Source organism: Leptodactylus fuscus, chromosome 8, assembly GCF_031893055.1.
Source record: "Leptodactylus fuscus isolate aLepFus1 chromosome 8, aLepFus1.hap2, whole genome shotgun sequence".
NCBI lineage: Eukaryota > Metazoa > Chordata > Amphibia > Anura > Leptodactylidae > Leptodactylus > Leptodactylus fuscus.
Window position 1 is genome coordinate 83,046,968 of NC_134272.1, and position 24,292 is coordinate 83,071,259.

Sequence of the window (24,292 nt, forward strand, 5' to 3'; positions counted from 1 at the left end):
TGGGACACCCCCATTGGTAGTCGACCAATCACGGTGAAATTCATGGGTTTGGCCAACAAGTATAGTGTCCTTAAGACCAAGCTAGACTATCAATGGCAAAAAGAACATCTCACCACCTTACATCTACTGCACTTGGACAGACGGCAGTCTCCTACACGATTATCCTTCACGTCTACGATTTACCAGCAGTGTTTGTAACTGAGCTGTCCTCAAGTCATCGAACAAATTGTAAACTGCACATTAAATTTGATATTTCTTCTCCCGAGGTGGGGGCATAATATTTCTCGAATCTCACATAAACATTTATCGTCAAAGGCTCAAAGACCTTAAGGTTTCAGATTCTCAACTATGGCGGGGAGAAGAAGGGGGGGGGGGGGAGAGACCGGGCAAAGATGGAGAAAAGATAAATACGTTTAATTAGGGGGCAGAAGATGATCATTAAAGGAAGTCTGACTGCTGTAGGAGTCATTAACAATCTTAAATGAAATTTTTATTTTTATGATAGCCATTTACATGTATAATAAGAGCCAATGATTCTTAGGAGCAGTGTGACAGAAACTGAGTGTAGCGAGAAGTCTTGTAAGACATACTATTTAAATGAGCTGGCGTTAGCTATTCATACTTGTTAATGAACAAGATATGCAGAGCCATAAGAATGAATGGACTGATGCTTTAAATTTTAATATCTAGAAATCAAGGGTAAGGGCCAATTACTGGGAATTTTTACCCTTAAAGGAATAATTAATAGGGATTTAACAAATGCAGGACTTCAAACTTCTGGAGGAAAAAATAAAAGTTTCTCGCTTTTTTTTTTCCCCCTCCAGGATTAGGATGAACTTAATTTGAAGTAGCGCTAAATAAATCTGATTTACTCTTCTTTGTATACTTTGTATTCTACGTATCTAATCCAACTTCCAAAAAGTAGCGAGTTTGGCCCTAAGTCATGGGGGAGTTCATTATACCCTATGTGTCAGGTTTCTGCCATTGACAACATTGAGGTGCACGTTTGGCTTAAGGTCTTGGTCTTCCTTTAAGGTCTAGGTCTTGCACCAAATGTGCACCACGAGCCCCGATCCGTCAGCCATGTAAGGTTACATCCACATCTGCACCGCAGTGTTGGACGAAAGTCGGCAGAGGAAAAAAAATCCTGCATGGAAGACTTTTTCCTCTGCCAGTTTCAGTTGACGTACCCCATTATAGTCAATGGGGTCCAACAGGCTCCCCGTGTATCAGTCCCTCAATGGACATGACCAATGGAAACGTAAAACTAGTGTCAGTTAGAAAGGACGTCTATTCCAGGCTGCAGCCTCAGCCTTAATCCATTTGCCCCATTGTGTTAGTGATTTGTTTTTGCAAAGGGTTAACCCATGGCTTGTTGCAGATGTTGCTCTTGGCTGGAGTTGAACCCAGGACTTCAAAGCAACACCTCTATGCTAGCCCCTCACAGGAATATACAGCAAAGTCTCGAAAGACCTCTCCTATATCCAGATGACATTTTCTATGCAAAATTTTTGGTTTTCCGTATTAATCATCTTCTTTAAGAAGACCACCATCTAATGCAATGTCTAATACAATTTTGGGTGGTCGTCTCAATGAGGTTTCCAGTATGGAACAGCTTGGATCTAATAATCTCCCTGTGATCCCCAAAGGTTTAGGGTAGAGGCAAAGGAGAGGCCACTAATTCAAATTTGACGTTGGGGCCCAGGATCTTATTTATTTAGTGCCATTATATTGTGCAGCACTTTTGCAGACATTGAGGTGACAATCCCATATAGAGCTCACAATCTATTTCCCTATCAGTAAAACATGCAAACTCCTTGCAGGAAGGATTCAAAGCCAGGTCTCCAGTGCTGTAAGACTGCACTGCTAACCACCAAGCCACCTTCATTTTATGATGTTACCCGCACCTTCCCCATATGACGATACACTCAGTACTTACCCTATTCACTCTTTATAGCAATGTCAGAGTAGCCATCAGGAGTTTCTTTTGATCCCATATAAACAGGTGCTTAGACCTCCTCTACCCTGGTTGGAAGAGACTTTGGCAGGATGTGCTCCCTGCTGCTGCTCCTTCTGACCCCTGTAGACTTTGATATCCTACTGCTAAGAACACACCTAGGAAAAGCCTCCATCTCCTCCACATACAAAGACAAGATTACAAAATCTGCATTCACACATCTCCATTTGGCCAGGGATCCAGTAGTGGAGTTCTGGTCTTTGCTGATCTCCTGTCTGTGACTGACTGAGGAGTCTTGATGCATTGTGCAGGGCATCACTGTTTTGCCTCCAATTGACTGTATTCTTATGTTAAAAAAACCCTTTGCTTGCTTTTCTAGCACACACCTATTCAACAGCGCTTTAAATGCATTGTCATTGTCATTACTCAATCTGCCCAGTAGGGCTCACAATCTAAATACCCTCTTTACATGTCTTTGGATGCAAACATGGGGAGAACATAAAATTTCCCAGGGCTGTATGTTAACAGTGCAAAACACATATAGAAAGGCCAGAAACCGTGGTGGTGTGAGTAGTAGGGACTCTCTGCTGGATCCCTGAACGAACAGAGAGGCAAATAAACAGATTTCTACTATTAATGGCAGGCGCCTTGTTGCAACTGATCTGTGGGGGGTCCCGGGGGTCAAACCCCTGCAGATCAACATTAAAAAGAGTTCATAATTCCTTTACGCCTCCTTAATAAATGGAATAGGAATACCCCTTTTACGGGTCCTGTGTAGAGATGAGCGAGTACTGTTCGGATCAGCCGATCCGAACAGCACGCTCCATAGAAATGAATGGATGCACCTGGTACTTCCGCTTTGACGGCGGCCGGCCGCTTAACCCCCCGCGTGCCGGCTACGTCCATTCATTTCTATCGGCTGATCCGCACAGTACTCGCTCATCTCTAGTTCCTGTGCAATGCTGCCCTAAAGGGTTAAGAAACAAATTCGGCTCTGCTACAACTCCCTATCCCCGGAGAGCCCCTTTAAACCGCTGCATCTTTCATAAAACCACGTGGAATAAAGACACTTCCGAACTAAAATATTCTATAAATATTATCATTGTAAGCTTGTACCATTAACCCCTTCGCTTCCGACCCACCCTTCTCTTTTTTGGTTTCCCCTTATTCCTTCGAACAGTTAACTTTCCAGGGATGTTGTACGGCCGGGGCCTGCTTGACAGCTGCTCAGTCCTGTCTCTATCCATAATTTTATTTTACTATTCTAGGAGGGCAGGAGATACTTTGCTTTTTACCTGTCTGCTCCTAATGACTGCCAATGATTTATAGGATTTTTTTTTTTATTGTACTAAAAGTGCTGCGATGTGGTGCCTTGATGTCTAATGTAAAAAGATTGCAGATCCTCCCCGCTCCCCGCGCTGACATCAGGCCAGTGTTTACTCCGACCAGGCAGATAACACTTTTTTTTTTATTTTCTGATAATTTTTTTTTTATTTTGTTTTGTTTTTTTTACATATTTATTGTTCCAAATTCTCGACCCGTAGACGATGATTGTGGGCTGTTTAGCGGTGTTTTATCCCTGGTGCCTGTCTGTCTCGCATGGCACCTCTGTGCATAGTTTTTCTGTGAGATAAGCCCTTCTCCTTTGCTTACACTGCCATACTTTCTCCTTTTTGTCTGCAGGATGTAGGGTTTGCACTGAAGAGGCCTGTAGACTTCTTACTGTGCTTTTCCGGTTCAGGCACAATCAAAGTTTTGTGCTTGCAATTGTCCTTGACATTCCATCGGCCCACAATAGGGTGGACGCAGTGTGCCGAAATACAGCATGACATCATTATCATCATCCGCTTAAATAAATCACCTGCGTACCGCCACATTCTGCTTAGACAAGGATTCCTCCGACCGGGGGGAAGGATTCTTTATTTTCACAAACCTTTATCCCCAAGGGCGACAGGAAAACGCAAACTTTTATTCTTGTTTTCATAATAAATATGCGTCCTGGAAAAAAAAAAAAAGCACAGGGAGATTTCTCTTTTCCCAGTTTGTTCCTCGCACACCTGTCAGAAGAGCGACATGGGCCAAAAAGTTACGGAGAAAGTTTTATATCTGTGATAGAAAAATCTATCTTTAGTGCGTAGCGTCAGGGTGTTATTTTATGGCTGATGTGGCGGATATTGTTCTGCAATGGGTGGGTGGGATTAGCCAGAATCCCATACACTTTTGCAGGTAGTGTAAAACGCAGCAGCGAGGGGGCTTTAGTTTGAAGGGTGGGGTTACCCTTTAAATAGGTCTATAGTTTTGATGCCCCATACGTTTGGATGGCCTAGGTTCAATGATAAAGGAAGGGTTTAAGGGGCTGTTCAGTCCCCAAACTGATCACTTATCCACAGGATAGATCATTGGTATGGAATCTGTGGGGGGTACGACACCTAGAACCGGCCCAGATCAGACGTTACAACAGCCTCCAAGTGTATAATCGCTACTATATATGTAATAGGGGCAGCGCAGCAGCCCCATCCTCTGTACAGTGGTGGTTCAGGGGAATTGCAATGTGATTCCTATATGAATGGGAACATTGCTGACACTCCCTGTCCATTGCAACAGCTGATCTGTGCGGGGTCTGGGTGCCACACACTGATACTATACTGATGACTTCACCAATAAATATGGTACTTGGGTTACCAGTCAAATAACAATCCTGGCACATCTTTCCTTAGAAATCTGCATTGTGTCGTTCCTCTGTTATCCCTCCTGGAAGTGTACTTTTCCTATTTTTGGCCATTTTCACGGATCCCTCAATAGACTGAAGTGGGGGCTAAAGAAAAAGTTCAAACTGAGCTGAAATCAGGCGAGCAGCCGCATCGAAGGATGCAAAAGGTTGGAGTGGATGGAAGTGGTGAAAGGTCTCCTTTAAATCCTAAGGGTTCCCTTTAAGTTCTAGGAGCCCTTTAATTTCCAAGGGGACCTTTCCATGAATACAGGGAATATAGTGCCGGATCTGCATGGACATGTAACATATGGTAGAACCCCTTTTGTTGCAGCTAGGTTGTATCGTCTTTTGGGAGGAGTACCCCTTTTAATATATAACAAGGGCAATTGATGCCCCAAACTTCTCCAGCATAAAGGTTCCCGTATGTATGAAGCCGAGCCATTGCCCTGCCACCAGGGTCAGCCTTTGGCTTGGAAATATTCCAAACCCATGAACTTCTCCTTAGTTATTCACATGTAAAAAGAAGGAAGGAAATACAAAAAAAAAAAAAAAAGTCATCAAAAATCACCAGTATTATGCAAAAGAAAAAAAAACTGAAATGCTAAAAATTGTTTTCCTCGGTGGCCGAGCCCGGGCGCCCTCAGATGGGAATCTTGTGACTCTTTACAGGAGAATCACATGAGATGAGTAGAGACGCGGGATACACAATAGCTATATTTATTCTCAGTGACAACCTTCTCGGAAATACCTTGATCTAATTACTTGCAGGGATTGATATAAATATCAGAAGCAGCGGGCTCACTTCTTCACAGACCTGGCTAAAGTCGTCTTATCTTACAGTGCCTACCCTGGGTGTGTTCTGGCAGGTACATGTGGACACGGGAATTTCCAGGAACTAGAGAGAGCTGACTTCTTAAGAAGCGCATATGATGTAGCAGTGCTGAGTTGATTATTTGGCTATACTAAATTTGTGTCTTGCAACAATGCTGTCAAATTGCACAGATGATGCATTGCATTGCGTCATATTGCAAACGCAGCTCTGCTGCAGATGATTTGCAAATGTAACAGGATATATCATCTTTTATTTTGCTAACGTATTTAGGAGCACAGATATTGGCAACACTCAGTCCTAAGTGCGGCTCACAACCTTAATTATCTATTTAGCATGTATTTGGGGACAGTCCTATCTATACAGATTCGAACCCAGGGCACTGGCGCTGCAAGGCAAAAGTGCTAACCACTGAGCCATCAGCTAGCCATGTCTTTAGCTATAGATCAGGGTCCATGCACATGGTGCAGTTAAAGCTGCAGCAGAAAGAAAAGTTTTGCAAGTTTGTATTTGGGGAAAGTCCTATCACCAGCGCTGCAAAGCAAAAGCACTAACCACTGAGCCACCAACTAGTTATGTCTCTACCTACAAATCAGGGTTCATGAACATGATACAGTTAGTTTTGCAAGTTTTGAGGCCATTTACTATGTCGTTGTTTCATTTTACAAGTAGAACACATTTATTTAACTTTTCATTTGTAAAATTAAGGAATAACACCAAAAACTGCATCAAAATTGCACACTGTTTTTAACTGCACCATTTGCATGCACCCTTTTACGGAGGTTTTCCATGCATGCAGATTACTGATGACCTCTCCTACCCATGGAAGAACCCTGACCAATCAGCTGTTTAAAGAGAGCTTCATTGAATTCCAAACACAGCGCCATACATTGTATAGTGGCTGTGCTCGGTATTGCAGCTTAGCCACATAAATTTGCTCACAGGTCATGCGATGAATAAAATTGGCATTGCTGACCAGTGGAGCTGTCCATTCAAGAAGGATCATTAAAGCCAGGTAAATCCCTTTAAATCCTGGGAAACCCTCCTGTATTCACAAGGGTCGAGGACGGAAGCTAAGATATACAGTGTTGTATGGTGGGTTTCTTGGTGCTATGGTAGGAAAAGTAAGACTCTGGTGACCACCTTGCTCCGTGTTACAGATGGTCATGGAACAGCAAAAGATGCTATATGGCCTCTCAAACAGCTCCTCCAATCACAGCTTCCTAAACCTTAAAGGAGGAAGAGGGAAGGTAGAGGATTGACTGGTGGTGCTAGTCATAGGGGATATTTTGGTAATATCCAGGGGACAGGGACCACTCCTTTTAACTAATGGGGAGGACATAGAACCCCTATTGACTTAGCAGTGGATACTAGATAACCTTATATTATTGGAGTACCCCTTTAACAATATGGAATCCTCTAGAATAGGGGATTGTGAATCATCTCTCTTACCAACTGAGAAAGCGACATATTGTCCCAATGTATTGTTACCCCACAGATATCAGAGGCGGAAATATTTGCGGCAGCGAAACTGATGCAGTAAAAATATTGTTACAGCCGCGTCAACAATTCTGCATTTTATTAATAATGCATAATGGCCACGAGGCGACGGATTCCGACATTTTTATGTTTTAACTTTTAATTTGGTTTCCATGTTGTAATTGGAGCCTGTTATTGTGCTCGGATATGACAGCAGCAGAAGGAGGTGGGTGAGATGTTTTCAATTTATCTGGAGAGAAATGTTCCGCCGCCGCACCCCCCCACCGTCACCACGTTTCACAATGGGATCCAATCCGAACCTACAAGTCCTGGAGCAAGCAGGTGGCAATATGATCGAATAGAGAGTAAATCCGCAAAAAAACCCAAAAACCTAAGTACGAGTGATGATGATGAATATATAGTGATGTAGCAGAGCTGAGTTTGTCATTGAACCATTGAGACCAGTCATAGTGTAATACTATAGTATAATACTCATTGACAAACTCAACTCTGCTACATCATTTGAGCATTGAACTTACACATTAGATATCGCAGATAAGGGGCGCGTGACAAGCTCATCTCCACTACATCTGACAGACGTGCAGATGAAGCAGAGCCGAGTTGGTCACATCATATCTTTGGTTTAAGATAATACAGTATATGGCAGGTTTATTTATATGAAAGTCACGACAGCACGGTAACCTCACAACGCTTACTGCAAACTCGGCTCTGCTACATCTGACGGACACCTATATAAATAATCGCTATATAGGACGGACAAAGAACCGATTAGACTCTCATTAATGGCAGATACTTCCGCGGTCTCTATAAATGGAGCGAAACAGAAAGACCTGAATAGCCGAATGGCTCTCTTTATCCTGCCGTAAGTGGCACTTGTCCCTCAAGAGTCCTCCTTGTCATTATATGTTCCCACGTATGTTCCCGGATCACACGTATGAAGCTTTTTTTTTTTTTCATCCCCATCACGGTTCCCTAGCACATTAGAGGAATAATATGCCCCGGCTGTGGGATTATTACAAGGTGTCAGCGGCGTCAGACTCCGCACGCTGGAAATACAAGTTGTGACAAGCCGGAAGCGTCGATGTGACTGAGGGTCAGATTAACCTAACACCTTCTTCTAAGCACTTCATAAACCTCATTTCGGAATGAAGGCCGATCCACGCAAATATGCAAAACACACGGCCTGGAGTTGGGGGGGGGGGGATAAAGCTCGTATCCGAAAAATCCCAATATTAATCGTATAAATATATTCAAACCGCGAACCGCTTAATGTGTATAATGGCGAATACGCCGTCATGTGACCTGTTTATTCTAATGCTGGATTTTTTTTTTTTACCTTTTAGATGAAATGAAGGGAGACTATGACATTATGGGGCCAGAAGCTACACATGCAACCACTATAAACAACGGTACAGGTGAGTACGACGCTATATATAGGATGTATACAAAAACTGAGGGAAGGTAAGAACCAATCGGATTCAAGCTCTCATCCTGTAACTACTAGTTATAGGATGAAAGAAGGAATCCGATTGGCTTATATAGATTAGGCCACACATGCACGTAAAGGAAGTTTATGAAGCTCAATGGTGATGGCCCGTCACTGCTGAGGCCATTCATTGGCTGCAAAAATCGCATCCTGGTCTAAGCCCACCCCGACTGCCACTGGACCAGGGGGGATTCAAAGGGGTCTTGCCAAGTTAGCAACTCTTCGCTTTTCCATGGGATAGTTGATAAAAGCCTCATCGATGATGGTCCGACCATTGGGAAGCCGACTAGATAGGACAGCCAGATATAGTCGAGCACTATACTCAGCTATTTGCAGCAGTCCCATGCTTGATGGCTGCTCCATTTAAAGCGATAGGTCAGGGTTCCACCTGTCAGACCCCAATGACCAGGAAGCTATCACCCATAACAGGCAAGCATTGTTTTTAATTCCTTTAATGTCGGACAACCCCTTTAATAACTTGTGGCATGTTGAGATATACAATCCCTATACTAAAAAAAAAATTGACTATTAGATCAAAATGTAAACTTGTCTTTACATTGTCTTTTCATATCAATTTCAAAGCGGACTCCTCACCACCTCCACCAACTCCAACTCTTTCCATCCACTGACTTCAGCGCACTTGGAATTTTTTTTTCTCTAGCCCTCACCTTACCTGAACAATAAATTCTGCTAGTTTCATCACCCAATATACTAATTAGTCTCTCTACGGTCTTGGTCTACAGTAGTAGTCTGGACAGTTTAATTAGAATATTGGGTGCTGAAATTAGCAGCATTGATTGTTCAGGAATGGTGGGGGCTAGAGAAAAAATTTCAAGTGCACTGGAATCAGTGGAGGGGGGCTATTAAAGCTGGAATTGGTGGAGGCGACGAAAGGTCGTCTTTGATATTCTAACAATTCATTCTGTATATTTCAGTGCAAAGTTGTCTTTCTCTGTATATGACTATATAGACCGAGCACAGTAAAAATAGTATAAGGGTTTCCTGCAATGCAAAAATCCAAATCGATCCCCTATCCAGTAGCCCGATGCATGATATTCTTTTATTATGGCAGGCCGTGCGGGGTTTTCGTTTGCAATAAGATTGTTTGCTCAGCCAGCAATTACTCAATATTGTTAGGTGGAGAGTCCACTTGTAAGCTGTTAAGAGTCGGAATGGGGTCAGAGGTTTCAGGCAAAGTTAACAGCTCAGGCACTTCACCATGGGTCAGCGAATGCCAGTTATAGAAGACATCATTGTTAAGCATTAGTTGTGTTTATTTACGTAAGTGTATCCTACTTGACTGTTAGCGAGTAACATTCATCCCCGGGGCATGTTTTTTCACCGCTGAGAGTAATAATGGATGACATTTCTTTAATCCCACAAAATAAAGTGGATTCCGATCACCGTTCAGAATTTCACGTCAATGCAGCCTGGAAATGCACAATTTGCCCATGACTGTCACTTATTTTCTACCTTCTGATAGACGGAGAGATGGAAAATTATATTTTTTTGACAACTTTCTAACCCTGATTTCTTCTAACAGTGAAGAACACGAATTGCACTTCGGAGTTTGAGGAGTATTTCGCCAAAAGAAACGACGGCGAAGGGCACGGCGTCAGCATAGCGGAGTACTTGCATCGCAGTGACACGGCCATTATTTACCCAGAAGCCCCTGAAGAGCTTTGCCGCTTGGGTACACCGGAGGCCAATGGTCACGAAGAGAACGGTAAGGCCAACGATTCGTTTTTCGGAGATACTTTGAAGGAGAACCCTTTGCAGCTGTTGCAATTGTACATGCACGATGGGCTGCTGGGTGTTTACCTTCAAATTTCGGCAACAGCTGCATGGGCCTGGAATTTCATGAGCTGAACATTCAATAAGCTCATGCTGTCCTGTTTGCAAGTTCCTTACATTTTTTTCTTCTACACTTGAAGGACAGGAATTGCTGAGCTTTAGGATCTGGGGATGAATTGAACCTAACTAGTGTTGAAATTTAATAACAAGCGAGTGTTCTAGGTAATTCCCAACATAAATAATAACAGAACAAGGCGCCCGTACGCTGGGAAATGTAACAATTCATCCGGCTAATTGTAATTGGTGAGGAGACAAGAAAAAGATGTATGTAGCCAAAGGCCAAGGATGAAATTGTACGTGAGCGTTCCATTGTAAGCTCCCGATTTTCGGTCTCGAAAAGGTTAGGAAACCGGGTTCTTAATTAATTTCTTATACCAGTTTGATATGATTCCTACAAGTTTTTCCTGGGGATTGAAGCGCGTGGAGGTTGGTACGGGATGATGATACGCTGCTGTTGTCGTAAGACCATCCTGGGCAAAGAGCCCATTAGCTGCCATTGATTTACTGACCTTTTGGCCTGTCTCTCCTTCTCATTTATCTCCACTGTAGACCTACCACCTGGAACACCAGATGCCTTTGCCCAGCTGCTGACCTGTCCCTATTGCGACCGAGGCTACAAGCGGTTGACGTCACTGAAGGAGCACATCAAATACCGCCACGAGAAGAACGAGGAGAACTTTTCCTGTCCCCTCTGTAGCTATACGTTCGCCTACCGCACCCAACTCGAGCGGCATATGGTGACGCACAAGCCAGGGAGAGATCAGGTGGGGGTTTGGATTTAAGTGATTCTTTTTATAATTACCCCTTAGAGAAACTATATTGCTTTGATTGGCAATCATTATTAATTTTTCATGGCATTTTGAAGATGCAGATCTTTTAATGGTAATAGCCTTAATTGAGGTCTAAATGATTTTTTGATGGTGTCTCCTAATATAATTTAATAGTCTTATGTTCACGATCGAATGAGTGTGTTAATTTCTAATTTAGAAATTTTACTTGCACGATAACTTCACTCCGGTTTAGCGTTTTTTAATGCCGCTCAAAAGGTGAATGAAACATTGGTGTTTTTTAATTACCGACTTCTAAGAGGAATTGCCGTCGCCAGGGTTTTCTTTAGTCATTCGGCAAAACGTTACAAAACAAGCGTTAACTTTGAAATGGGCTTCTCGCTCGCGGATGAGAGGAACGATGAAAAATAATAATGTGCGTAGAAATTTCTTGTTCCGTAATGAGTCATAGGTCTAAGACATCTGTGTTATTAAGTGACTCGATGTCAATGACAGTGGCGTAAGTGGAATATGTGGTGTCATTGCTGGAAAGCCAGAGCGAAGCTTTCATCTCTAATATAGTTGTGAGTCTTCAAGAAAAAAAACAAAAAAAATTCACAAATTTTCATGTAAAACAAGGTCAAAATTCCAAAATGGAACCCAAGATACAAATATGTCTTCTTGAACACAGATGCCAAGATGAATTGTATCCAAAATTTCCAATTGTATCAAAAACTATTCTACCATTGTAACAATAATGACAACCGTTATGGAAAATTCTCAAATCCAATAAGTTGAAAAATCGTATAACGTATCACATCGGCATCTCGTAAGGGAGGATCTAAAAATATTTGCCGATTATTTGGAAAATTTCATCCGGTAAAGCTGTAAAAAAAAAAATTTTTTTTTGAAATTTTTTTGGTCTGTAATAAATTAAACCCTTTTAATTTGCGGCTCTTCAGATTCATGCAAATAACGTGCCCGTCTGACATTGTGACATGACGCGTTATTGACATTACAAGCAGATTTTACCGGCGTGTGTCATGGCTGAAACCTTAAATGCGTACATGACGATTGTGCTGGCGCGGTATGAATAGAAAGCTTTGGTGTTGAAAAGTCCCCTCATTTGCTCATGGCATTTACAATTAGTAAATTAAAATGATTGTATCATATTAACAGTGGCACAACTAAAGTTTATAGTGGTCCTCTGAGGGCCGTGGGGGGAGGACAAGCAGCTGTTGCTGTTTGTTTATGCAACTCGGCAACATATGAACCGTGGTCCCTCAATGGCGCTCGACGGGTTGGGCTAGGCTTGATCTTTGAAGGTTGCTGGTGTTTGAACAAACCTCCCTGTGTCCTGTGTACACCATCTGTCTCACCAGGAATGTGGGAAGACTCAGTACACCCCAGCAGTTGTCATACTGCTTCTGAGCTTTTTTTTTGTGTGAAGCTTTTGTGTCCTTACTGCTTGAAGCTATCTGACATACCTTGAGCATCGACACTGCGTTATTTCAACATCCTCTGTCACAACTCATATATTTCTGTAATGCTTTCAACGTACACCTGATTTCCTCTTTTGGCACAATCTGTTCTTTGCAAGGGCTGCAGAATGCATCTCCAGTTACACTCAACAATTTGTGTAAGTGGAAAATGCACACACAAAAAAAAAATAAAAATTGTGTAATGTAGACCTTGGAGTTCTTAGAATTTTGTAAATTTTAATCATTGTATATTGTATCTGACCAGATTTTTTTTTTTCTTGAAAATTTCCCCCTTTATACTAAATGCCCTTCATTTTTTTTCGTACGCAGCACCAGTTGTTGACCCAGGGAGCTAGCAATCGCAAGTTCAAGTGCACAGAGTGCGGCAAGGCGTTCAAGTACAAACACCATTTAAAGGAACACCTGCGAATACATAGCGGTAAGTGTTTTTTATTGTCGCTACATTGTGACAAATTTTTAGCGATAACTATTGAGTGGTCTGACTAGCTTTTAATAGCCTCTGAGAATTTACCCACAACAGGCCAAGACCATTTCAAAAATTGTAATCAAAAATTTTTACCCAAAACAGGCCAAGACCATTTCAAAAATTGTAATCAAAAATTTTTCCATTGATCAAAAATTTATGGGAAATTTACCCACAACAGGCAATGCCATAATAGACCATTTCAAAAATTCTAATTAATTTTTTTTTAACTTCTGTGAAATTTATTTTTGTTTTTGTTTTTCGTTATAGGGGAGAAACCCTACGAATGCCCAAACTGCAAGAAACGCTTCTCCCATTCAGGGTCCTACAGTTCACACATTAGCAGCAAAAAATGCATTGGCCTGATCTCTGTGAACGGAAGGATGCGAAACAACATGAAGGCGGGTTCATCTCCTAACTCTGTGTCTTCATCCCCTACCAACTCAGCCATAACTCAACTCCGTCACAAACTGGAGAATGGTAAACCACTCGGTATGAACGAATCTTCAGGCTTGTTGAAGATCAAAACCGAAACACTAGATTATAATGATTATAAACTTCTTATGGCAGCCACTCACGGGTTCAATGGTCCTAATCCGTTCATGAACGGTGGTCTTGGAGCAACCAGTCCTCTCGCACTTCACTCCTCAGCTCAAAGTCCAATGCAGCACTTAGGCGTAGGGATGGAAGCATCGCTACTTGGGTATCCAACCCTAAGCAGTAATTTAAGTGAGGTACAGAAGGTCTTAGAGATTGTGGACAACACAGTTTCTAGACAGAAGATGGAATGCAAGGCTGACGAGATCACAAAGTTGAAGGGATATCACATGAAGGAAACAGGATCTCAAGGGGAGGAACAAGGAATGACGTCTCCTGGTATTCCACAAGTCGGTCTTCCTGTAGTAAGTCATAATGGTGCCACTAAAAGTATTATAGACTATACGTTGGAGAAGGTGAATGAAGCCAAAGCTTGTTTACAGAGCTTGACCACGGACTCAAGAAGGCCATTTAACAGTATTAAGAAGGAAAAGTTACGTACGTTGATAGACCTAGTAAGTGAAGAAAAGATGTTAGAGAGCCATAATATATCCACTCCATTTTCTTGCCAGTTTTGTAAAGAAAGTTTTAACGGCCCCATTCCTTTACATCAACACGAACGATACTTGTGCAAAATGAATGAAGAGATTAAAGCAGTCCTCCAACCCAGTGAAAACCTGATTCTCAATAAACAGGGAATGTTTGCTGAGAAACAAGCGCTCCTGCTGTCGTCGGTACTTTCCGAGAAAGGAATGACTAGCCCGATACAGCCATATAAAGACCACATGTCTGTACTTAAAGCTTATTACGCTATGAACATGGAACCTAACTCTGATGAACTACTGAAAATTTCCATAGCAGTTGGCCTTCCTCAGGAATTTGTGAAGGACTGGTTCGAACAAAGAAAAGTCTACCAATATGCAACTTCCAGGTCACCGTCTTTGGAAAGGACCAATGCGGAAGTGGCGCCAGTAACCACCACTCCCACTAAAGACTCTATGTCAGCTAGATCACCAGTTAAACCTATGGATTCTATCACGTCACCGTCGATAGCGGAACTTCATAACCGGGTATCTAATTGCGATACGCCTCTCAGGCTAACGAAACCTAATCATTTTGCTGGTCTGAAGCCAGTTGTTGATAAATTGGACCACTCCAGGAGCAATACTCCATCTCCTTTAAATCTTTCTTCCACATCTTCTAAAAACTCCCACAGTAGTTCTTACACTCCAAACAGTTTTTCCTCAGAGGAGCTTCAAGCTGAGCCTTTGGACTTATCTGTACCAAGACAAATGAAGGAAATAAAAAGTATTATAGCCACAAAGAACAAAACCAAACCGAACAACATCACCATTGAACACAACAGTGTTCCGCTATCTGCCGACACGGTAGATGAGCCCCTGAACTTAACGTACATTAAGAAGGAATTTTGTCATTCGAATAATCTGGACAAAAGCACTAACCCGCTATTTGGTCTGAACCCATTTAGCGGAAAACCTTTGTACTCGGCGCTTCCCCCTCAGAGCGCCTTTCCACCAGCCACTTTCATGCCTCCGGTACAGGCGACTATCCCTGGGCTACGACCCTACCCAGGGCTTGATCAAATGAGCTTCCTTCCACACATGGCCTACACATACCCAACTGGAGCAGCTACATTTGCTGATATGCAGCAGCGGAGGAAATATCAGCGAAAACAGGGATTTCAGGTAATTTTTTCGACTTTTTTTAAAAAAAAATTTGTATATTTTTCGATCAGAATTTTTTGTTTGTCTCCCAAGTTCTTTGCAATCTAATGAATTGACTTATTGTCACGGTTGGGGTTGAGCCGATCTTAAGATTTCAGGATCGATTTTAAAATCCGATTTCCGATCATTGTCCAGCTCGTGAAATTTGCTCATTCGCCGATCGGGATCCAATCTTTCCTGATTCCGATCGCTCAACCCTAATTGTATATTCTATATACAGTAGGGTTGAGCCGATCTTGAGATTTTAAAATCCAGCTGATCCCGGTCGCGATTGTGAAATTTGCTCATTCGCCGATCGGGATCCGATCTTTCCCGATTCCGATCGCTCAACCCTAGTCACGGTACAAGGTTTATTGGTGAAGCTGCCCATAGACATGTAAAAATGATCAGCCAAAATGGAGGACTCCAACAATTTTGTTAATTTTCGGCCTTGAGCCATTCCTTGTCTCGTGTCTACGGTCAGCTTACCAATGACTTAACCTATGAGCTCTGCATTGGAACAAATTTTGTATTTTGTGCAGCCCGTATGTTTCGGTATAAAGATGTTCCCTGGTTTAAATAGAGAGATCTAGTTGAAAAAGCCGAAAATTAGATTGTGGTTGCTTGTTACTTAAGCCGGGAAATACTGAAAGTATAAGTTGACTGCAGGCAAGAAAGGATCAGAAATAAAAAATCCCTACCATGCAACCTGGGTTGGATAAATGTAATTGTCATCTCTACTTGCTTATGGTGGGGAATTTTGAAAGATGAATAAATATTCTGCAAGTTTCTGAAAATCGCCAATGTGTTGACATCTTAGTTTGTTGGTCTAAATTCCAGATTTAAGGCTATATTATTAATGTTGGCTACACTAAAAGGGGTTTTCCTATGATACTAAGTGATAGCATATTGGCAGGATACGGCATAACTTCCTCATTGCTGGGGGTTCGAATGTTTGAACCCCCACATTCCTAGCTATAGGGATACTGTAACCTACTCTAACTTATCCTGGAAGGATTAAAGTCGATGATATGCATTAGATAGTTGCTTATTCACTAGGGTTGAGCCGATCTTGAGATTTCAGGATCGATTTTAAAATCAGATTTCCGATCATTTTCCAGCCGATCCCGATCGTGAGATTTGCTCGATGGCCGATCGGGATCCGATCTTTCCCAATCCCAATCCCAATCGCTCAACCCCAGTCAATGCTTCTCTATGGGAGAAGTCACTTTTAGGGTTGAGCCGATCTTCAAAATCCAATTTCCGATAATTTTCCAGCTGATCGTGATTGAGAAATTTGTTCGATCACCGATCAGGATCTGAAAGTTCAACCCTATTATTTACCCAATAGCTACTCCTCTAGACAAGAGAAGACACATGAATGATCAGCGTCAATAGGAATATGGGAATAAGCCATTGCCATTGCCATTACCTCAAAAGGAAAGGTTGGGGTATGGTCAAATTTATCCCAACATCTCCGTATAGACGAGAGTCAAGACATCAACAGTGTTGGCTAGTCCCATCACAATCCACGAGTTTGGCCAACCTTCTTCTAATGTGTATGGTCACCTTTCACATTTGTAGGTTGAGTCCAAAACGAAATCGATCAATCAATCAAAGAGGCTTTATTGGTACATCCGAATAGACAGTTGGCATTGCCAAAGAGAGAAGGATGGGTATGGGGGAAGTTGTGAGGGGGAGAGTGGTGGGTACAGGGGGTATATATTTGCTTTCCAAAAATTCTCAATTCAGAAACTATAACAATGGGACGTATTTTTGCAAAAACATGGCAAGGCGCACTGGGCAACCGCTTGGTGCTAAATTTAACAGTCTTTTCATTCTCAAGTGGTGTTATATTTTGGGGATCTGAACCCCTTTCATGTTATTGCCTAAGTAGTGGTTCACAGCAGGAACTAAACGGCATAGAAAAAAAAAAAATCCGAAGAGTTTTTGGACCTTGTTTATAACCGAGGCAAAATTTTAACCCCTTAAAACTTCACCAGTTCAAGGGGTAGAGATGAGCGAATAGCATTCGAAACTCTAGTTTTGAGTACCTCGCTCCATAGGAATGAATGGAAGCTGCCGGCGGACGGCCGGCGCTTAACCCCTTGCTGTTCGGCCGCTACCATTCATTCCTACGGGAGCTACGTATTCGAAACTTTGTTTCAAATACTATTCGAATCAACTCTAGTAGAGAGTTTTTACGATCGTTCCCAAAGAAAGTTGAGTATATAGCATGACTTATTGCTTCATTCGAAGGGGATTTAGTTGTGCGCACAAGACAAAGAATACGTCTTCAAGTTTTATAGCCTTTACGTCGAACTTAAATTAAAGTGCATCCACCCCGCAAAGCCAATGTAATCTGGTTCCTATTAATTAATTAGGAGTCAAATAGCAGAAGCCATATGTAGGATGCAAACGTATGCCAGCGCTCTCTGTAGTCACGCCGAAAATAAATCTAAATACACCGAGTGATTTACCAACCCACTTTCATCATCGTCTCATGCTGAAGGCATGTGGACGTTGAACATTGATAAAAAAAAAAAAAATTCTCCATTTTAAATTACAAAATTAAATATTACGCTTAGGGCATCTTGTCAGCAGACATAAACTTAAATGGATTGTGTAATAACATTTTGCATCTGATCATAAAATTCAATTATACAATTTTTTTTTTTTTTTTTAGAAAAATGAAAACAAATTCACTTTCTTCTCGCAGTGTTTATTGTCTGATAAAAATTAATATGCTCGAATTTGAATAAAACAATATTTTTAATGACGCCGCAGCGATTTTCATTAGTTTTAGAACCGAATCAACGTTTAATAAAGCACTAACGGTAATTTGTTCTATTACAGGGTGAAATGCTTGATGGAACCCCGGATTACATGTCAGGTCTAGATGATATGACGGATTCAGACTCCTGCCTGAGTCGGAAGAAGATTAAAAAGACAGAGAGTGGCATGTACGCCTGTGATTTATGTGATAAGACATTCCAGAAAAGTAGCTCCCTCTTGAGACACAAGTACGAACATACAGGTAAAGGCAATTCTCACCTGATTCTATAGGATGCATAGTCCTTCTTAAAGGGATAGTCTACTAAATGACTAAGCCAGCCAAGGGATACGAGCATGTTGCTTTTTGCTCCTACGATCATTGGATACTCAGCCAATATTGGATTTTTAATAACCATTCACGTGGGATTTTTTTTTATTTTATTTTTTTTTATGTAGAATGTGAGCCCCATATAGGGATCACAATGTACATTTTTTTTTCCCTATCGGTATGTTTTGGTAAAATGGGAGGAAATTCAGACAAACACGGGGAGAACATACAAACTCCTTGCAGGTGGGATTCGAACCCAGGACTCCAGCGCTGCAAGGCTAACGACTGAGCCACCGTGTTGCCCCGATTTTTGTTTTTGATAGGCAAGAGGAGCCAAAAATTTGCCACTTGTTTCTCCGATGGGCAGTTCAGCCCGGTATACGTTGGGCCAGTTTGTGTAAGGGTTGTGGGATATTTAGTATGACCAGCATAGTGGGTAGGGCAGATGCCTAAAAGGGATTAAGGCACCGTTCATATATTGCTTTGTGAACAGGTTATATATATGATGCCAGGAAGGCAAACCAATCCATTGGCTGTATGCACCAGGTATAGTCTATAAAGGTATTGTTTTGGCATAAGCTGGGCCAGTTTGCATGGTGTACTGTACTTTCCTATACACAAGGTTGTTGTAAAAGTTCATAGTATATGGCCCTAGTATAGTATAATATGCCTTCCATAGAAGGTATACTCCAAATGAGACATGATCATGGCCATAGAGAAAAAAAAATAAAAATTATATATATATATATATATATATATATATATATATATATATATATATATATATATATATAATCAGCATCAGCTTGTGGGTCAATATATATATATATATATATATATATATATATATATATATATATATATATGGGTCAATATATCAGCTCATTTATAGGAAGAAAATACCATCCTGATTCCAGCACAGTTTGAATTATTTCTCTAGCCCCCGCCATTCCTGAGCAATCAATACAGACAATTTTAGCCCCCAATCTGTTAACTAAACTCTCTACTGTCTGGTTGTTAGTCCTTTGCCGGTGCAAATAATCAGGAAATGCCCACCTTATAATAGAGAGCCCGATTAACACATTGGGTGCTACAACTAACAGCACCAATTGTTCAGGTTGTACGGGTTTTTGGAATCAGTGGAAAGAGTTAGAGTTGGTGGAGGTGGTAAAAGTTAAAAATAATGTTCCAGTAAACCATTAGTTAGACTGTTGTTCATATCAGAGGCTTCAGAACCTCTTAAGAATCGCAGATGATCTGATACAATGAAACTCGTATATGTTTGCTGCTGTGAGTCCTTTAAGAGGTTCTGAAGCAGCTGCACATTTTGAACTCAGGCACTTTGCTGCTGGTATGTGATCCTCCCGGATAATTAATATGACAAGGGCCCCCCACTATCCCCGACACCGCCACCCTCCTGCCATTCCCTGCCAGCCTACCCCTGATGTTTGCATTCCTCTCCTCTGTCATTGGCGTTCTGGTGCTGACACAGCAGGTGTACATAGCCTCTAGTTACACACCAGCCCTGGCTGCCGTCGTACATTCTTTTTGCTCACTTTGAGGTCGATTCATAAAAATTCAAGCAATTTAAAGCCACGATTTGCTTGTCTCATTACAATTGTTCAATAGAAAAACCAGTTATGGCTTTAGCACTTTAATGCTCACTATTAAAAAGTAATGAAATCTCCTTTCACACGAGCGCACTTTCTTTTATTTGAGGAACGGTCTCCAAACCTTCATTAAGAAATGCAAACAGAGATCACTTGCAGTGATATTCAGTCACAAGAAAAGAATCTTTTCTCCTTTTTGCGGAGACTTCGCGAAGGTTAACGCCGCTCTTGGCGGCAAAGAAAAAAAAATTGCTTTCGGTCTTGTATTATAATGGCTTCCTTCTGGTATCGAGTAAAGTGCTATTCATCTGACCTTGTAGAAGGTGGATCTAGTGGTGGACTGTCAACATGGGGTGTTACGATTTTGTTACATTGGTTGTCTTTTAGATTTTTTTTGCTATTATTCCAAAATACCCAGCACAAAAAGTTTTGATTGTCCAATGGGATGATACAAAGTTATTGCATTCAATGTTACAAGGGTCATTTTGGATCAAGGGTAATAAGGACACGTTGATCCAGGGTTTTTATACTGATTGCCAGATTTGGAGTCGGGAAGGGATTTTTTCCCCTGAAATGGGGCATGAGCCTCATGGGGTTTTTTTGCCTTCCCCTGGATCAACACTAGGGATTGTAGGGTTATAGGTTGGACTTGATGGACTGATGTCTTTATCCATCCTCATCTACTATGTAACTATGTAATAATAGATGTATTACTCAACGATTCCCCACTGCTACTGTTTCAATACTTCCGGGGTCCCTGCTGTTTTTTACTTTCTGGTCCCTCTTAAAACGCAGGAAATGCCAATAGTTGGCCATCGAGGGACTGGCCTCAGCCAGTGGTAGGTTGAGCAGTATTTTCTGCAGCAGGAAGTAAAGATCATCAGGGGACCCAGGAGACATCAGAACTACATTGGCAAGGAATCGGTGATGCGAGCTATACTTCTTTTTTAATATCCCGAATGCAACATTTTGTACGTGTAACGCAAAGACATGAACAACGTCACAATTCACGGGTCAGAGATTTTTTTTCTTAGAAATTTCATCTCTCTTTATCCCCTTCCCACAAGGACTAATTCTTGTCAACTCAGACCATAGAATTGGCCAATATTCTAAAAACTCTATGCTATTGCATAATTCAGTGGTAGTCCATGACACCACATAGAGAGTAGACAGAACTTTTTTTTAGTGCCAGGGCCGGGCAAAACTGATCAACCACTATCGGCCGATCACGTATTTTTACCAAGGTAGAAAATCACATAAAGGATCTGGAATAAAACTACAATTAAAAAAAAAAAATATCTAAAAAAAAATTACAAAAAAGTAAAATCATTGTCTACTATTAATTTAGACCATGGACAATTGTCTTCTTGGCTCCAGTTTGGCAGGACGGATACTAATTCTGGATACACACCCTGGCAATGTCAGATAGCAGACATAATACTATGAAGCTTGTCATTCCTTCTTGCGGGAGTGCAAACATACATAAGAGCTTCTTCATTCAACTTTCCTATCCTGCATCCTACGGAGCAATGTAGTTGTAGGGTCTATTAATGCCTGTGTGTCCCTGCGTTGCATCATGTGTCTCGGTCTTGTGTCCTGGCATCACGCTGTCAAGCATTTAGTGTCAGGTCTATTTTTGAATGAAACGTCAAGCATGGCCGCTATGGTAGGTGTGAAAGGCATTCCTAGGCTATTTGTAGCCTGGAATCGGCCAGATGTGCTTGGGCTTGGCGCTACTCTCAAGTTCCAGTCTTGGGCTGAAGAATGTACAGGCTGCTCCCGAGAGCATTGATCTCTCGTACGGTTGACTTCCAATTACTCAGCAATTTTAGAGGACGTTGTATTTGGTGGGGATCAAAAATGGCTACCTTTGAAGTTTTTGGATTTTATATTTGATGGGTTATCAATAATGGCTACTTTTTGAATTTTTTTTGTAATTTTTTGATTCTATGAAATTAAAAGACAGTTATATGTTTTTTGTTTTTCAGGAAAAAGGCCACACCAGTGTCAGATTTGTAAAAAAGCATTCAAACATAAACACCATCTAATAGAACATTCACGTCTGCACTCCGGCGAGAAGCCATACCAATGTGACAAGTGCGGGAAGCGTTTCTCACATTCTGGGTCCTACTCACAGCACATGAACCACAGGTATTCCTACTGTAAAAGAGAGGCCGAAGAAAGGGAGGCCGCGGAGAGGGAAGCCAGAGAGAAGGGTCACTTAGAACCCACAGAGCTGCTGATGAATCGCGCTTACTTACAGAGTATAACACCTCAGGGCTACTCTGACTCAGAGGAACGAGAAAGTATGCTAAGAGACGGAGAGAGCGAAAGAGAGCACGATAAGGAGGTGGAGGACGTTTACGATAAGCTTGGGAGACAAGATGGAGACGAAGAGTTCGAAGAGGAAGAGGAGGAAAGCGAGAATAAGAGCATGGACACTGATCCGGACACGATTCGAGACGAGGAAGAGAACGGTGAACATTCGATGGACGATAGTTCCGAGGATGGTAAAATGGAAATAAAGTCAGACCACGAAGAAGAAAACATGGAGGATGGCATGTAATAAACTACTGCATTTTAAGCTTCCGATTTTCTCCAGTAGTCTTGTTACCTGCTTGAAAACTCTGCTGTGTTTAAGCTGTTCATGCACGTGCCTGAAGCTTCCACGAAGCCTGTATAGATGAACTGATGGGGTGGGGGTGGGGGTTGGGCAGTTCTGCCAAAAAAAAAACGAAACAAAAAAGTTAAATGAAGTTTGAGGTGGTCTTTGTTGAGAACTGCATTATGCAAACTTTTTGTACAGTATTCAAGGCCTAGAAACTGTGTGGTTTCAGAACCTAAACCCTGTGTTTAATAAGCATTTATTCTTTAAGCACAAAATAGTTAATTGTACGAATTGCACTCTACTTATATATCACTACAGACTTAAAAAAAAAGAAAAAAAAAGATATTTCTAATTTATATTAATACATTTAAAATAAAAAAATAAAGTGCCCGCACTGCTGTACATCAGTATTATCCACTCCACTTTAATTTAAAGGTGCTCGCACTGCAATACGACTTTTATTAAAATTCCTTCATCACTTTTAAATTTTTAATTTTTATTTTTTTTTTTTAAACTATCCTCCGTTTCTCAAGATAGACAACCACACAATTTTAGGCCTATTTTAATTTTATTTTAAAATTTTTTTTACATTTTTTAATTTTTTTTTTTTTTATTTTAATGTGAAGGAACATGAAGTGATGCATGTGTAACAAAAAATTTCGAAAAAATAAAAATAAAAAAATGGAGATTCCGAAGTCTTAATGACCTGGATACGGTGGTAAAACGGAAAGGTGATGACGTAAGAAAGCCTTTGTAAGGTGTTTTTAAGAGAAAAAAAAAAGCCTTATATGCAAACCTTTTAATCTGTGTGTTTCTGCAAGTGCCATCCTTGTACAGTGTTAAGACGGTAACGTGTGTTACCCAACGCACCAGCTTCAGTGTTAAGCTTCCTCTTTTCATGTCAGTATTAGAATAGGTGGCAGTTCCTTAGTTTACATATGTTTTGTGCAATTTTTGTGTAAATTTTTTATTTTTTTTTGGTTCATTAATTTTGTCAGTATTACACCAAACTTTATTTTATTTTATTTTTTGCAATTTTTTTTCTTGTTTTTTTTTTTGCATTCATTTAATTTTAGGTCAAATAACATTTTATTTATGTGGCTCATTTTATATTTCCTAATTTTATTTATTTCATACTGTAGTGTACAGTATAATAGTTCTTCAATATAGATATATTTTAGTAAAAAAGGAACATGATGTTGATCACTTGGGCAAAAATTTTACGTAAAGAGAAGAGCATTTATGTGTTTTGAAACATTCATTGTGAAATGCGATTTTTTTTTTTTTTCCAATCTTATTACTTTTATTTTTTTTTTGTTTTATTATATTATTATTATTTTATTTTTTTCTTTCCAATTACTGGAAATTCCAAATTTGGGAACTTTTGATACGATCTTGTGAAAACACTGTATTTTCAACTGAAAAAAAAATTCCACTTCATCTTGTTTTTTAGCGAAAAAAAAATAAAAAAAGAGGGACTGTTAAATACAATGTATAATACCATGATGATAAAAAAAACAAAAATCTTTCCTGACTTGTCTTTGTAAAAGTATTATTGAATTTTCAATTTGTAATTTCTCTTGAAAAATGACCATGCTCAAATAAAAATGTAGCCAAACTATGCAAAGTGTGACTGACTACT

The 24,292-nt window shown here is 40.8% G+C and overlaps 1 protein-coding gene across 3 annotated transcripts in view; it reads left to right on the forward strand.

Annotated features, from left to right (window-relative positions):
• ZEB2 (zinc finger E-box binding homeobox 2) overlaps positions 1–23,906 on the forward strand; it is a 116,589-nt gene extending 92,683 nt beyond the window's left edge. For 2 of the 3 annotated variants that reach the window (XM_075284522.1, XM_075284523.1), the window contains 7 exons: positions 8,340–8,411; positions 10,026–10,208; positions 10,886–11,100; positions 12,915–13,023; positions 13,339–15,311; positions 18,186–18,366; positions 22,031–23,905. In XM_075284522.1, the coding sequence (XP_075140623.1) occupies positions 8,340–8,411; positions 10,026–10,208; positions 10,886–11,100; positions 12,915–13,023; positions 13,339–15,311; positions 18,186–18,366; positions 22,031–22,608 (3,311 nt within the window). In that variant the 3' untranslated portion in view covers positions 22,609–23,905. Of the gene's footprint in view, positions 1–8,339; positions 8,412–10,025; positions 10,209–10,885; positions 11,101–12,914; positions 13,024–13,338; positions 15,312–18,185; positions 18,367–22,030 lie in introns of all 3 variants that reach the window. The other variant, XM_075284524.1, reaches the window with a different exon arrangement.
• The last annotated feature ends 386 nt before the right edge of the window (positions 23,907–24,292 follow it).